Genomic DNA, 15,528 nt, shown 5'->3' on the forward strand with positions numbered 1-15,528 from the left:
GTTAATAACTGAAATAAGTCAATACGTGACGAATAAGGAATGTTACATCCATCACAAAATTTTAGCATGTATTGTATATACTCCATTTTTAACATATTCTTTACCAGTATTCCTATCTTACTTGCTTTAACATTATAAAAATTATTATTGGGTCATGTTCTTCTCTATTCAAAAGGTAATTTGACTTTCACTTGCAAAGGTCTTTCTAAAATTATAGTTACCGTAGCAGTATTCATTATTATGCTTTAGAACATTTTGTTATATATGGCAATATTTGCAGCATTTGGCTGACTTGCCTTCACAGAATGATTATTTAAATGATACTCCTGGGGGGGGGGGGGTCGTCGACGTCCAGACCTCCCCACCACCTTTAACATGTTAGAGTGCTTTTTAGCTGACAAAAAAGTGTGAAGATGTCGGGTAAATAGCAGCTTTTTTTCTTCTTGTAGGGGTGTAGGGGAAATCGAGTGATTTATGAGAATAATTTTTCAGGCTAATTGTTGGCTTTTTTAAGTCTCTAAAAAGATGGGAGTGTGACAAGACAGAAGACGGTTCGCCAAGTAATTTTAACTTATGTTAATTTATACAGAAGTTCCCTTCTTCCTGTTCCCTCCTGCAAATATCTGAACCCGCCCAAAATACCTCACAGCCTCGCAAAAGGCCGCCCAAAGCGGCCTTTTCACGAGTTATTCAAAATATGATCAATATGTTATGCTAAAAGTCGTTGGTGTTTCTTGTTCAACCACATGGTTGTGTTTGGTGGAAATGAACTGGTTAATCAGCTTTTAAAAAGCTGACGAATTTAACCAAAAAAAAAAGAAGTTAAACTTCAATTATAATCTCCTAAAACTAAACCATCAAATCAAATCAGGTCAAAAACAGGCCCTACTAGTCATTTCTGCTGCCATCATTATTCCTGATGATGCTTAAATAAAAGCGAAACGTTGAATAAAAATTCTGATGATCACTAGGTAATTGCAATTCTCATTATCAATAAATGCATTGTCAATCCGAGTGCACTTCTGGTGACTATAGGATAAATTGCCATTCTAATGGTCACTGGATGGATGTCATTCTGGTGATGTGCCATTCTGATGATCACTAGGTAATTGCAATTCTCATTATCAATAAATGCATTGTCAATCCGAGTGCACTTCTGGTGACTATAGGATAAATTGCCATTCTAATGGTCACTGGATGGATGTCATTCTGGTGATGTGCCATTCTGATGATCACTAGGTAATTGCAATTCTCATTATCAATAAATGCATTGTCAATCCGAGTGCACTTCTGGTGACTATAGGATAAATTGCCATTCTAATGGTCACTGGATGGATGTCATTCTGGTGATGTGCCATTCTGATGATCACTAGGTAATTGCAATTCTCATTATCAATAAATGCATTGTCAATCCGAGTGCACTTCTGGTGACTATAGGATAAATTGCCATTCTAATTGTCGTTAAATGGATGCCATTCTGGTGATGCCATTCTGATGATCATAGAATTAGTTGCACTCTCGGTAGTTGACCCTGTAATCTTAATATAATAGTGGTTGTTTATCAGGAAAGTACCGGGTGCACAGCCCAATGTTTAATTTCGGATGGGCAACCCTGGTAACTATTCAGAGATTCCACTAGCTGTGATTTTGTAAGAAGAATGTTCATTGGTCGATATTCTTTCTGAGTGCGTGTTGAGTTATCTGCTGGGTGAACAAGTTCTATAGCAACAAGCTGTTCAAATGCCTGAAAAAAACAAAACAATATGTCTCAAGGAATTTCCAAATAGGCTACAAACTTTTATGTGCAATCTAAATAATGTAATAGTAAAATAATGATTGATATTTGTATAGAGTCAAATCTGCTTGAGTGCTCACCAAGCAAACCAAATCTGGGACCAAATGAAAGCATAGACGAAAATACATAGAAGGATCAATTAGGTTTCTGTAAACTGTTAAACAGGTGCTTCTTGTGACATGATTTAAGGCAGTGACATTTTCTAAAGATCTAAACTTAAACTGCAGTTAATTTAAAGATTTTGGAGGAGTAGCTAAAAATAATCATAAGATTTAAGGATATACTGTACTCTTTGCACTGAGCTAATTTTCCACTGAAAATTAAAAATGCTCCAGTTTTTTGCATCATAGAACTCAGTTCAAATTGGCTCTTTGATTGGTCCTCACATAGAGGATTTTACATTGATTGATTGATTGACTGATTGATTGAGAGATAGGCGAGTTAAGAAATGTTTGTGTCCATATGTATCTGTTACAAAGGTCCAATTTCCAAGTTGAATAAGGATAATTACTTCAGCTCCAAGAGTGTTTCCCCGCACTTCTCAGGTGCTTTTCCCCTGGATCACTAGGCTCCCCTGGTTACTGGCCTAACACAGTTGACAAAATCAAAAAGTGCTAGAGTTAACCATGTATGGGAAGACATGAACTTGTAATATAAGTTAATTTGCTGGCATTATTTTCTGCTTCTAAGACTTTGCATTTCAAGCACATAGAGACATGCTTAATAAATATACAGCCATTACCATTACTTGTTGTAATGAATCCAGAGCTTCTATTTACCCATCTGAGAATGAGTTTATAGAAATAACATCGCTGTGGGAATTGGGATTAAGCTACATCTAATCCATAAGAGCTTGAACCTGATACAATGTCAAAATTAATGTTATTATTATCTCAATAGATTTACAACATATTAGAGTGTAATGTGTTCTAAATCAGTATGAAATTGGAAAACTTCTCCCACCACTGCTACACATAAAAAATGATATTAAAAGACTGTATTAGATCTATTCTTGAAAATGTTGATGATAAATTATCGACTACTTGATTGGCAGAAGATATTTCCCATGAGCTTTAGGTACACGATTACTGAAATGTGTTCAGCAAAAAATAATCTAAGAGAAGTTTATGCTGAGCAGTGACATTTAAAGTAAAGATATAAATCAAAGATCTAAAAACAGGGATAATAAAAATGGAAGTACTGAATAGTGATACCTTAAGCACAATTGCCTTGTCATAACTTTGAATTGAATGTGATTTCTTCTGTAAAAACTTTAAATATTCTGGAAGAAAAAAAATTCCAATTAAATTGGTTGTAAGGTTTTATGATATTCTGTTTTCATATTGATAAATGAGTAAGGAAAGATTTTTTTTAATACCTTGTTTAGCGAAACCCGTCGCCCGCCAATAATGATGATTTCAAATAAAAATACAATTTTATTTTTGCACAATTAGCGCACACGCCACCACAAAACAATGGAAATTTCAGAAAAAAATAAAAGCTTTTCTCTATTGCAGCATGCATTGAAATCTTCAAAAATATGTATGTATGTGTGTGTGTGGGTGTGTGTGTGTGTGTGTGTATGTGTGTGTGTATGTATGTATGTATGTATATATATATATATATTTCTTCATAATTTTATAAATGGGTAATTCCATGTCAAATCAACCAAAAAAAAACCTCAATCTCTCGGAATTTGTTCAAATTTTTGTATGTTGTTGGGACCCATGAAAAACGATCAGAAATGAAAAATTTTTTCTCTAGGCCTCCTAATTAGCGAGATATCTGCTAACGAACTTTTGGCTAATTAGCGATACCTTGCGTGTTTAACCGACCATATCTCGAAAAGTATGGCACCTACAGAGCTGATTTTGGTGTCATTTTAAAGCTATTGAGTAGCTCTATAAGTTTATTAATAAATGCTAAGTCCTCAATTCAAATATAAAAAAGTTATGACAGGTTGTAAAGTTCAAAGTTGAATAAAAAAAATATATATCTTTTTTTTTTTTTGAAATTCATGTTAGAGATACCTAATAATGTAAAGAAGCTTCCCTATAAGTTTGGTGATGGGCGCTCCAAAAGTTCCTGAACAATGAGCAAGTATTATGTATACTTGTCAATTCGAAATTGCATTTTCCGTATAATAACACAGTATTGTACCTATATAAGAAAACCAATAGTACACCATACTGCTTAGTTTTATATGTAGGTATGAGAAAATTAAACTTGCATCACTTGAAAATTCTCAGGTGGAAATTCCTTGGGATTTTCCAGGTGGATATTTCTTTGAATTTCAAAATAGGAACCTGGTATTCCCATTGGAAAATCCCAGATTAGCACTGACCTACAGTATCAGGATTTTTCAGAATAGTTTCTGAAGTCATTTCAAGATGTCACAAAGCAAGACTCATTATATATTAAGGCAGACTTTCTGCTTTGATCCATTTGGAGTACATAAAAAAAAGAACAAATCAGGTTTAAGGGAAGTAACTGAAAAGCTTATTGCAGACCATCCAAATCTTAATCTTAAAAGAGGACAGAAGATTTGCACACAATGCCGCAAGAAGCTTGCAAAACAACAGCCAGAATTAAAAGTGTGTGAGTTTATTTATTGTAATAAATTACCATTCCTTGCCTGCCTTTAATATATTTAATACATTGAACATTCTAGACTAACATTTAATTGACCAAATAAACAATGTAAACTACATTGGTAATTATAGGAACACATGAAACCATGTAGAATCAAAGAGTAATATATTGAAAGCTTCTGGAATCTTGGGTACTATAGAGGTAAATAAGCCTAATTGGTTAACTATGAGGTAAGGTAACAATGAGGAACTTAGGCAATATGGAATGCTCTTGAATGCTCTGGAGTTGTACAGCTAGGTTATATAAGCTTTCTGGAGCTCTATTTTGAAACGCATGTTTATGGGAATGTTGTTGTGTTATTTTGATACCGGATTATTGTTGGAGTTTATATAAAATAAAAGTTTATTCTGAGCTGTGTTTGTATTTTATATGTCAAAGAGGGATTCCTTAGATATTTTTTTTTACACCTAGGAATTCATGGCAATTGTCAATATCTCGATTCCTTTATGTGTTGGTGTCACCTTAGTTATTTGAAAAAAAAGAACTTAATAACAAAAATAATTTAATAATTTATTTGTTTAGAAGGATCATATCATCCTAACATTTCTAAATCATATTCAGTGGGCACCAAAATATTTTGTGTGTTTCAGGCCATTTTGAGCATTTCAAAAGTTTGACACACGCGTACGCTGTCTCTTATACAATGTACTGATCAGTTTATTGAACATTAATATGCTTCTTAAAATAATGATTCCATAATACAATATAATGTAATTGAAAAATGTCCTAATTTTTGAAATTGCATGCAGTAATATGTATAATTGCTTGCTGTTAAGGAAGTGTCCATCACTAATTTATATTGAGACTTTTTATTTTACATTGTAATTCAACTTTAAAACCTAAATTCCTAAATGAAGAGTTACTTTTGGTTATACTACAGTATACACATATTAGCACACATTACTCTGTTAATGTACAAAAAGTGGTTTCAGACTTTCTTGACTCATTTGTAAGTGGTCTTCAAAAATTATTACCTCATGATTTCATTGCAAAGCAACAAGCGGGTTACCTCCAAGATCTAAGGAGTACACTTGAACCAGGAATAGTCTTGGTCATTGCAGATTTTGCTGTGAATTTCAAAAAAAAAAAAAGATATATATTTTTTTTATTCAACTTTGAACTTTACAACCTGTCATAACTTTTTTATATTTGAATTGAGGACTTAGCATTTATTAATAAAGTTATAGAGCTACTCAAAAGCTTTAAAATGACACCAAAATCAGCTCTGTAGGTGCCATACTTTTCGAGATATGGTCGGTTAAACACGCAAGGTATCGCTAATTAGCCAAAAGTTCGTTAGCAGATATCTCGCTAATTAGGAGGCCTAGAGAAAAAATTTTTCATTTCTGATCGTTTCTCATGGGCCTCAACAACATACAAAAATTTGAACAAAATCCGAGAGATTGAGGTTTTTTTTTGGTTGATTTGACATGGAATTACCCAAATTTAAATATATTACCATCCCATTACTGAATCCCATTACTAGGTTTTGTGATGCAAACCATTTCAGTTTCTGCTGCCGTTTTGTAATTGTTTTTTATATGTTTATACCTGAATAAATAAATAAATAAAATTAGTACACTGTTTACATTCAACAATAACATTTTATTTTTATTTTCTACTCCATCTGAAAGTTTTTGGCAAAACCATTTGCTAAAAAAAAAAAAAAAAAAAAACTCTATTTTTTTTTTTGCCCTCCTCTAATGATTTAAGTTTGCGAAACAAGGTATACAAAAATTCTTGCCTAACTATCACAACTTTTCATAGCTAGTGGCCATGTTCTCACACAGCAGCTAACGGTTAGCAAGATCCGGATCCTGCTAACCGTTAGCTGCTGTGCGTCCATACGAGAAAATCCCGATCTGGATACCAACAATATGATGATCGAATTACTGGCCAATAAGAACCTGAAATTGTTAACGCGTACATGTGATTGGTTGATGATAGAAATGCCCTCAACTTGCTAACCGATAGCGCTTGCTAACCGCTAGCGTATCCGGATACCGCTAACGGTTAGCACTAACCGATCGGGCGTTCTCATGCAGGTGCTAACGGTTAGCACTAACGTTTAGCTCCCGATCCGGATACTAGGGCTCTTGTGAGAACCAGGCTTGTGTTGTAATGGTACTCCAAACACTGTTGGTTCAAATTCCACATCAGTTTACTTACTTTACTGAAATTCACGGAGCAGTTAATATCTTTTTATATTGCACCTCATAAAACATGTTTAAATATAGTATTGGAACAATTCTATTATACGAGACCTATTTATGCACCACTACTAACAACCATGATAAAATTTCTCATCATATCTTCTTATGTACTGTAATAACAACAAAAGGTATAAAGACTCTAATATATTATTAATTTAATTTCAAGCCCAGTGGAGAAATTTGTTTAAATATTTACAAAACACTAATAAAGATTTCTGAATAACTATTAAAAACAAATACATAAGGCCCATTTTATGTATTATGATTTATAGCTCAATTTTTTTTCTTACGTTTTTATATGCATCATAACAACAAGACATGCATATCTATAGCATTTAATATACCATTTCAATATCTCAAATTATATGGCAAATTGTGTATACACAAATAAGTCATGGTTATTTTTGTTACTGTATATAAATTTCATTTCTTGTTTTATATATTTAAGTTAAAGAAATATTGTCCCTTGCAAAATACCAAAAAATTGTAACTATCAAAAAAAATCATAAAAAATAATTTTGAAATTAACTTGCTCATTTTGCAGTAACATACAAATTATTAAATTGAGCATAAAAATTATTTAATTAAAAAAATGTGTACCCTGATTTTAAACTAGTAATTATAATAAAGATAATAAAACACTTTCAGTGACTGGAAGTATTTCTATCATTTTACACTGTAAAATGATGTGTAAACATTTTTTAAATACACTAATTTCTATGTCCAAGTTGATAATTTTTATGTTACTTAAAAATGGGCAAGTTAATTTCAAAATTATTTTTTATGATTTTTTTTGCCACTTTCAAGGGACAATACATCCGAACTCAAAATTCTATGAATTCTACAAGGGTAATAACACAGAATTTACTTTACTTTACTCAATTTTCTTATTATGTTACTACATACTTGCAATGGTTATACAGGTGCTATAAACATATTAAAATAGCATTATACGAATTTTGAAATAAACGTATCCATACATCTTTACACTTGTTTCTGCAATGCATAGAGACATTTGTATTTTGGCCTTTACAAATTTAATTCCATTTGAAATCATTTAAATGTACATATGCTGAGCAACATGCTACTGACCATTGTATACCATCTCAAAGTTGAATGGTTCACCCTCTGTTATGTCCACCAAATGTCGCATAGCTATAATGAGGCAAAGCTGCAGAACAGATACACCTGTCAGGACAAGAAAACATAAATTAACACATTTTGAATCACCGCAGACAACAATAATACCAACATTGGAGAGAACAGCTTAGCTCAGACGACTAAACTGGTGGTAGTCACTATGTGTGCGCTGAACTGCGGAGATCTCTTGGTCCCATCGTTTCTCTCATTGTGTTTCAGCTAGATGGCTGAAATGCAAGTTTCAATAGCGTACAGTACCTTCTTTCGGATGAAACGTTTAAGCTGTTGGCCATCCTTGTGCAATACAGCCCATGTGTATGTTAAAAAACGCAGTACACTTTTCAGAAAACAGCAGGAGATTGTCTTTTTGTGTACTGCCCAGTGGCGGATCGAGAAATTCAGAATAGAGGGGGCCCAGGAAGGTACTTTCACAGATGGAGGATCTATACCACCTCAGACCCACCATGGTTGGGGCTAAAGAAAGAACATTTGTGATTATCACACCTCTAGATGGCCGGAAATTGCACTCTCAAGCCTGAAAATTTGAATATAATTTTCTTTAAATCTCCATATTTTTAAACATTTTTAGAACAATTTAGGATGGGCCCGGCCGGCTGGGGTCCACTCCCCCCCCCCCTTGAATCCGTCACTGCTGCCAATCACCACCAGAAGGACTCCACTGAAAATAAGTGTTCTTCAGTTGTGGGTTATTCTTTGTGTTTACACTGAATAAATCCAATCCAATAATAATCATATTTAATAACATCAGCTTCCTTGCTCTCTATTTATTTTTGTTTTTTAAAAAGGTCCAGTGTTTGTGCACAGTTAGAAAGCCTCTAGATATTTATTTATTTATGTACTCTTTCTTTCTTTAGAATACTGCTAAAAAATATTTTTTATTTGTCTTTTATTATTGATGTAATGTTTACTGTAATGTTTGAGCCCTGTCTCTAATATGACAAAATGTTTACTCGTTTCCTTTTATCCACTCATGTTTCCTATTGTAAATGCTAATGTTTTTATAGAAAATAAAGTCAGGAAAAAACCACATCAGGATTTCTGCAACAGCCTCTATATATCTATTATCCCATTCATTGAAACAAATGGAACATATACTGAACTGCCTAGGGAAGTAGCTCATCATTATGGAGTTACTAATAGCACTTTGCTATTTGATTCATTCCTCTCTAGATAAAAAAATAAAAGCAAAGCTGTTCATTCTCTCTCCAGGCATTCTATTATTTATTACATTGCGCCATTTGTTTTTTTTTGTGTATATTTTACTGAGAAAATTAAACTGAAGTAGGGTAAATGTACAGCAAGAAAAAAGAAACCACTTGAACAAGTTGAAAGCATTTTGTTTGAAGAAGAGCAGCTTTAGCTCAGTTGGCTAAATTGGTGGTAGCCACTGTGTGTGCGCTCAACCAGAGATCCATAGGTTGCTGGTTCAATTCCATCGCTGCTCTCCTTGTGTTTCAGCTGGAGGGCTGAAACACAAGTTACGATAGCGCACCGTCTTTCGGTTGAGACCTTTAAGCTGTTGGTCTTGTGTGCATTATGGCCCATGTGCACATTAAAGAACACAGTACACTCTTCGGAAAAGAGTAGGGTATTGTCTCCCGGTGTACTGCCCAATCACCACCAGAAGGACCCCACTGGAAATAAGTCTTCTTCTAGACTTTCGTGGGCTATCCTTGGTGGTTACACCGAATAAACTCATCCATCCAAATGTGTTAGATTTAAAAGTGCTGTCAATCACATCTATATTACTGAATACTGTAACCCTCTCAGAACATATGTACTATTTCAAATGTCAAATCCTTATGTAGGTTTTGCTTATCTCACCATGAAGCATAGCAGGCTTAGCATCCAATGATTGCAAACGGGCTGCTTCCACGAAATCGGCTGCAGATAGGTGCGGTCTGAGTGCTGACACTTTTGAAAGTGGGTACATCTGAAAGGTTAAGAAAAAAAAACTATTTTCCTTTAGGATATATTACACTGGACAAGTATTAATCTTGCAATGTTATGAAGCATCTGTGATTACGGTATAATATATTGATAGTTGAAAAAAAATGAAAATGTCATCTGTCAAATGTTCTACAGAAACTTGAACAACATAAAAAAAACCATGTTACATAAAGAATACAGTGATCTGTGAAAATAGGCAGCCATTATGTTTCAAGTCATTTAATCTGCGCACCACACATTAAACTTTAATGCTGTGTTTCACATTAATACTTAATTTTAATTGTTTATTAATCCGATACATGAAGTATTGTTATAAAGCTTTGCATGGCAAATCAATGAGATCAATGCGTCACAATGCTTTTGTCCTTAGGCAAGACACTTTATCTGCATTCCCCTCTCTTCAGCCAAGAGTATAATAGGGTACCTGGTAGGAGGTGAATGATTTCAGAATTGATTAGTAATGCTGATCAGGGGCGGATTTAAAGGGGGGGGGGGGCGGGGCCGGCCTCCAGTCGCTCTTTTTTTGAAAGTTAAAAAAGAAAAAAAAAAAGAAAGGAAAAGAACAAATTGATCGGCCAAAATGCCTCAAAGATTATTTTTGGATGTCTGAAAACAAAAATTTTGCGGGGGAATGCCCCGGATCCCCTTTGGTGGTGTTATCTCGATCGGCCCCACTTTCGGCCCACCTTTTAGACATCTCTGGATCCGCCCCTGCTGATTACACGCATAACTGGGAATACTCCCCGAAGGTTGCACAGTGTGTATTATTGATTCTGTGAAAAGATTGACTCTGGTAAAGAGTGCTAGGCCTATATAAAAAATAAAATAAAATTATATAAAACTTTATTTTGCAATATGTATGGATTGGTAATCCTTGGCACAGTGTCTAAATGAACAAAAAGTATCTTTTCTCAGATATTCAAATCATGGATATGCCCATTCATACACTGCTGAACTAAAGTATCACATTGCAAACAAACTTACAAATAGAATTTGAAGAGAGTGTATATCCTTATGAACTTCATAGTGTTTTTTCATAACATCAAGTATTGTCTTGTCTTGGAATGCCATCTATTAAAGGTAGGATAAGAACGATAGGTTAATCTTAGGTACCATTACTCCTAACAGCTGCTCCATTCACTTATTTATCTAGGGTCAATAAACACTTCTTATTTTGTTTTTTTCCCCCATTTTATCTATAGTTTTACCATTAACAAAATGTTAATGACAATTATAAAACATTCCGATGTAGTTTTTGTGTCAGGAGGAAAAATAAGAATGATGTTTGACCTACCTGACCTGCTCAGTACGTTACCAAATGGTTGCGAGGCTAGCTTAATGCTGGCTGGTGATCAATCCGATCCCCAAGTAGCAGCAGTACTGCGATGCTATTCTGAGCTCTTTTCTTTTTGAAGGGGAAGGGGGAGAGGGAATCAGATTCATCACTTGCCACCAAAGATCTTATAACGATAAGATAGAAAGATAGAATTTCTCCGCGTTTTCTGCATGCATTTAACACAGTGTAGTGTGCCCTCTTGCAAAAGTGATATCTTCTCAACTTCGACATCAAAGATTATGAACTAAAGATAGCACTTCTCACAAATTCTGCATGCGAATCTCTAACCACCACCATGGTAACGACTAGGATACCCTCTCTCAAAATGATTACTTTTTATGCTTCTTTTTATTGAACATCAAGGCTTCTATTTGTTACAAGTAAATCGTGGAGAGCGCTATCTTGTTATTATATCTTTGCTTGCATCCAAGCGCAATCTTGGGAGTCGAGTGGTTAAGACACCAGGCTAGTTATCTGGAGGGCATGGGTTTGTTTCCCACACAAAATACTTGCGAGATTTTTTTGGCAAGCATTTGGGAATGACTGAGCATTCAGCACGATAACATGTCAAATAGGGCAAACATCATTTGAAATAATAAATAAAGTAGGTAAATAGAGCCATTAGGGCATATAAGGTTGAAGTTTATTCCCTGTTTCTGTTGTGATACTTCTCCTTGATGGATGTTAGTTTATCGCAGGTTACTCCCAGCAATTTGCTGACCGTACCATTGATACAGATGGGTGGACTGTAGATAAAGTGGATTGTCATAGATACTGTAATTTCACTGTGATCCTCTGTCAGATTAGCACATAAATGAGAAAAAAAAAATTGAATACAAAACATGGAGAACAACCATTATAACAAACAATGCTACTATAAACATGAATAAAATAGGAAAATGCCTACAACTTTATACCTTAGACTTGGCGTATTTTTCGTTGGTTGTTTAAATGTTTTAAGAGAACAACCAATACCCAGTCCTTTTCAAAATCATTCATGCATACAAAATCATACCTTCAAAGCCAAGTTATATCATATTATGAGGACAGTGAAATGAAAAAAACTTGTTTAATTCAAATGCTTCCAGTTCAAGGATAAATTTCAGTAGATAGAAGGGAGTGAATGTTGACATGTGCAAGTATTTTCAGATAACATCACATGTCATGTTATTATGAAGTGACATCTGTTAAGGTGGAATAAGAATGATGAAGGTTAATCTACCTACTAACAAACAGCTGCTCATTTACACATTACCTATGGAAGGGTTATATAAACATCATTACTTTTTTATTTTGTTTTTAGCAACAAAAGTTAAGTAGATTAATTATTGCATCCTCAAGGCTTAGCATTGTGCAATTTGCTTGTATCCAGTAGCCTAGGTATGTCCTTTTCATAAAGTAAAAACTTGTTAACCCTTTCCAGTCTGCCCCATTACCATTGCCTGAGGCTGTACCAAAGCTGGGAAATTACTTCATCTACCTACACTAAATGCCAGGTTTTTACTGGGCACAGGCATTGTATTTGGTCTAAATACAGGAGGCCCTCTACAGAAATACTCCTATATCACACTTAAAAAATCCCATAGATGGCAGCCTAGCTATAAAATAATTATCATGAAAGCTATACAGGGCGTACGTACGACGCCCCTCGCTATAAATTATGGTTGAAGAGGGCGTCGTCGCGACGCCATACGACTGGAAAGGGTTAATTATAAGAAGAAGCACAATGTTTTATTCAGATTTGCTTGTATGGTAATGCATTATATATAATAGAGTAAGGTACTCAAGCCATATGTTCCACCATTGCTAACACTGGTTTGCCAAAATGATTATCAGGAAATCAACAAATGAGCAAGGTAATCTAGATCACTATGGGGGAAAGGATGTCTGTTTCCCACTTGCGAATTTATTCGAGAGAGTCGAAAGTGTCGGTTCATGAGCATGCACATTCACAATTCCGTTGGAGTTTTCGCTTCAAAAAGCGAAAAAAAGTGCCCAACCAATCAGAGTTCAGGAACCGGACTACCTAGTGGAAAACAGGTTTAAGAATGGTCTGAAATCAAGGAAAACTATATCTGACAAATGCTTGATTGTGATTAGCACCCAGTGTTCTCTCAAAGCCGTTTTAGCCATCAATTTTACCAGTAAAAATAACTGACCAACCAGTAAAAATTGTGTGGTGGTACAATACAAAAAAAGCACTTATTAGGCCTAGGTAGCCTAGGCTGGCCTTCTTTCAATAAATGAACATCATTCCAGTCCAGGCCTAGGCTATGACTACTATATATGTATTGTTTTTTGAAGCCATTGAATTCCACTTTGCGCGTGCTTATGGCTTTATATGAAAAAATTTACCAGTAAACATTTTTCAATCGGGAGAACACTGCTATTTCAAGCAAATACCATGTTACAAATGACTCAGTAATTTATCTGATAACAACAGGCAGAATATGATTGATTCTATCCTCATAAGCGCAAGGCAACAATCAAAGATGTGTCAAATTGGTATAGCACATTCCTAAGTGTAGATCTGGTTCAGGTTAAAAAAAAAACATAAAAGGTTAAAAAACAGGCTGAGAAATGGGACAAGCAGAACAAGATATTGACAACTGAAAAAAATCATCTGGATCCAAAAGTTATTACTCCATGTGTTTCCTTCTTGATGATTCAAAATCTGAAATGTATACAGTAATAATATTTTGTTATTTGGTTATTTATATAGTGCCCTTCCTCTAGGTTATGAAGTGTTCTGTTTCCCTGGTCATTGGGTCCACATGCTTAAGTGTTGCTGCCATATTGGTGCAGTAGCAGGCAACCCCACCAGGTACCCACTTTTACTCCGGGTGGAGAGAAGCAATGCAGATAAAGTGCCTTGCTCAAGGACACAAGTGAAGTACACAGCGAGGGATTGAAACTCCGTCCTCGAGGTTGGGAATCCAAACCATTCACGCTACACCAATCTGTTTCCGCTTTCAATATTGTCAAGTTTGGAGAAACCATTGGAGTTTTGAAAACAAGATGAATTGAACACCAAACCGACCAACCAAGATGAAACCAAACCAACCAACTAAGGTGAAACCAACCAACCAAGATGAAACCAAGCCAGTCAAACAACCAAGATGAAACCAAACCAACCAACCAAGATGAAACAAACCAACCAAGATGAAAACAAACCAACCAACCAAGATGAAACAAACCAACCAAGATGAAACCAAAAAAACCAAGATGAAATGAACATAAAAAATAACACAACTGGTGTAAGAGGCAGGGCATGTCAAGACCCCGCTTTCCCCATTGAAAATGACCAGTCACCAAAAACATCAAGATGACTAAAGGCACATATCAACCTCAAAAACACTGAGGTGAGGTGTCATCATGACCAACCAGTCATTCAAGATTCAAGATGCTTTATTGCAAATTTAAGGAAAATTTTAAATATACAGAAAAATTTTAAGTAATATTAAAAATGTTTAAAATATTTAAAATACACCAGTTAAATCATTTAAAATAAAAATTAGGAAGACACATTACAATATTAAATAACTAAAGGAAAATGTACAAAAATTGAAAAAAATTTAAGAAACAAAAATACAATAACAACAATCATAACACTATAAATAACACTTATTTCCTAAATAATCCTCTTCCTACAATAAACCTTTTCTAAGCGCCTTGTATCCTTTGGCAAAAGGCGCTATATAAATTTCTATATTATTATTATTATTATTATAAAAAAATGGTACATTAATAAGGGAGACATAAAAATAAACAACATACAATAACATCAGCAGTTACACTTTCTTAACATGCTGGTGGATCAACAGTAAATCATGTAAGTTCAATATATCTCCTTATACTTTGGGTCATAAACAAAAAAACAAAAACATTGTATATAATGGTATTGATATGAAGCACATGTTACTACAATTGATCACCCTAATCTTAAACTTAGAATACAGAACAAGGGAGAAAAATAGTGTGGTAATGGAAGCAAACATCCCACCTGAATATTGTGTTCTTTTTTAATGTTTTTCATACCTTCACATTTTCATGCCATTGCTTCATAAAACTTTTATCTTTGAAATCCTTTGGTAATTGCAACTTTTTTTCGGCAACCTGCATGAACTGGTCAAAGGTCAAGGTATTGAATACATGTATTTGACGATGAGAAAAGCGAGACTTGACTCTTTTCTCCAGCAGTTCAACAACATCCTAATACCATGAGGAAAATATTGTTCAGTTGACAAACACATTGCCTTAAGATATATTGTGAAAATAAGCAAAAACATAATTCCTACTCATGTTCAACAACTGGAAGGCAAAAAATATAAAAATTATATAAATTAAATGTGATATAAATAATAATAAGAACATACAGTATAAAACAAAAATTTAATGTATGTGTGTGTATATATATATAT

At 34.4% G+C, this 15,528-nt stretch overlaps 1 protein-coding gene across 2 annotated transcripts in view; it reads right to left on the bottom strand.

Annotated features, from left to right (window-relative positions):
* Positions 1 to 960: 960 nt before the first annotated feature.
* Positions 961 to 15,528, bottom strand: part of LOC117100763 (origin recognition complex subunit 4-like) — a 23,535-nt gene continuing 8,967 nt past the window's right edge. For both annotated transcript variants that reach the window (XM_033240572.1, XM_033240573.1), the window contains exons 7-12: positions 15,146 to 15,319; positions 10,756 to 10,842; positions 9,646 to 9,754; positions 7,753 to 7,848; positions 3,010 to 3,077; positions 961 to 1,744 (exon numbers count right to left, since the gene is read on the bottom strand). In XM_033240572.1, coding sequence (XP_033096463.1) covers positions 1,562 to 1,744; positions 3,010 to 3,077; positions 7,753 to 7,848; positions 9,646 to 9,754; positions 10,756 to 10,842; positions 15,146 to 15,319 — 717 coding nt within the window. In that variant the 3' untranslated portion in view covers positions 961 to 1,561. The remainder of the gene's footprint in view (positions 1,745 to 3,009; positions 3,078 to 7,752; positions 7,849 to 9,645; positions 9,755 to 10,755; positions 10,843 to 15,145; positions 15,320 to 15,528) is intronic.

Source organism: Anneissia japonica, unplaced genomic scaffold (genome assembly GCF_011630105.1).
Source record: "Anneissia japonica isolate Jap-2015-1 unplaced genomic scaffold, ASM1163010v1 scaffold670_len1213532_cov191, whole genome shotgun sequence".
NCBI classification, from domain to species: domain Eukaryota; kingdom Metazoa; phylum Echinodermata; class Crinoidea; order Comatulida; family Comatulidae; genus Anneissia; species Anneissia japonica.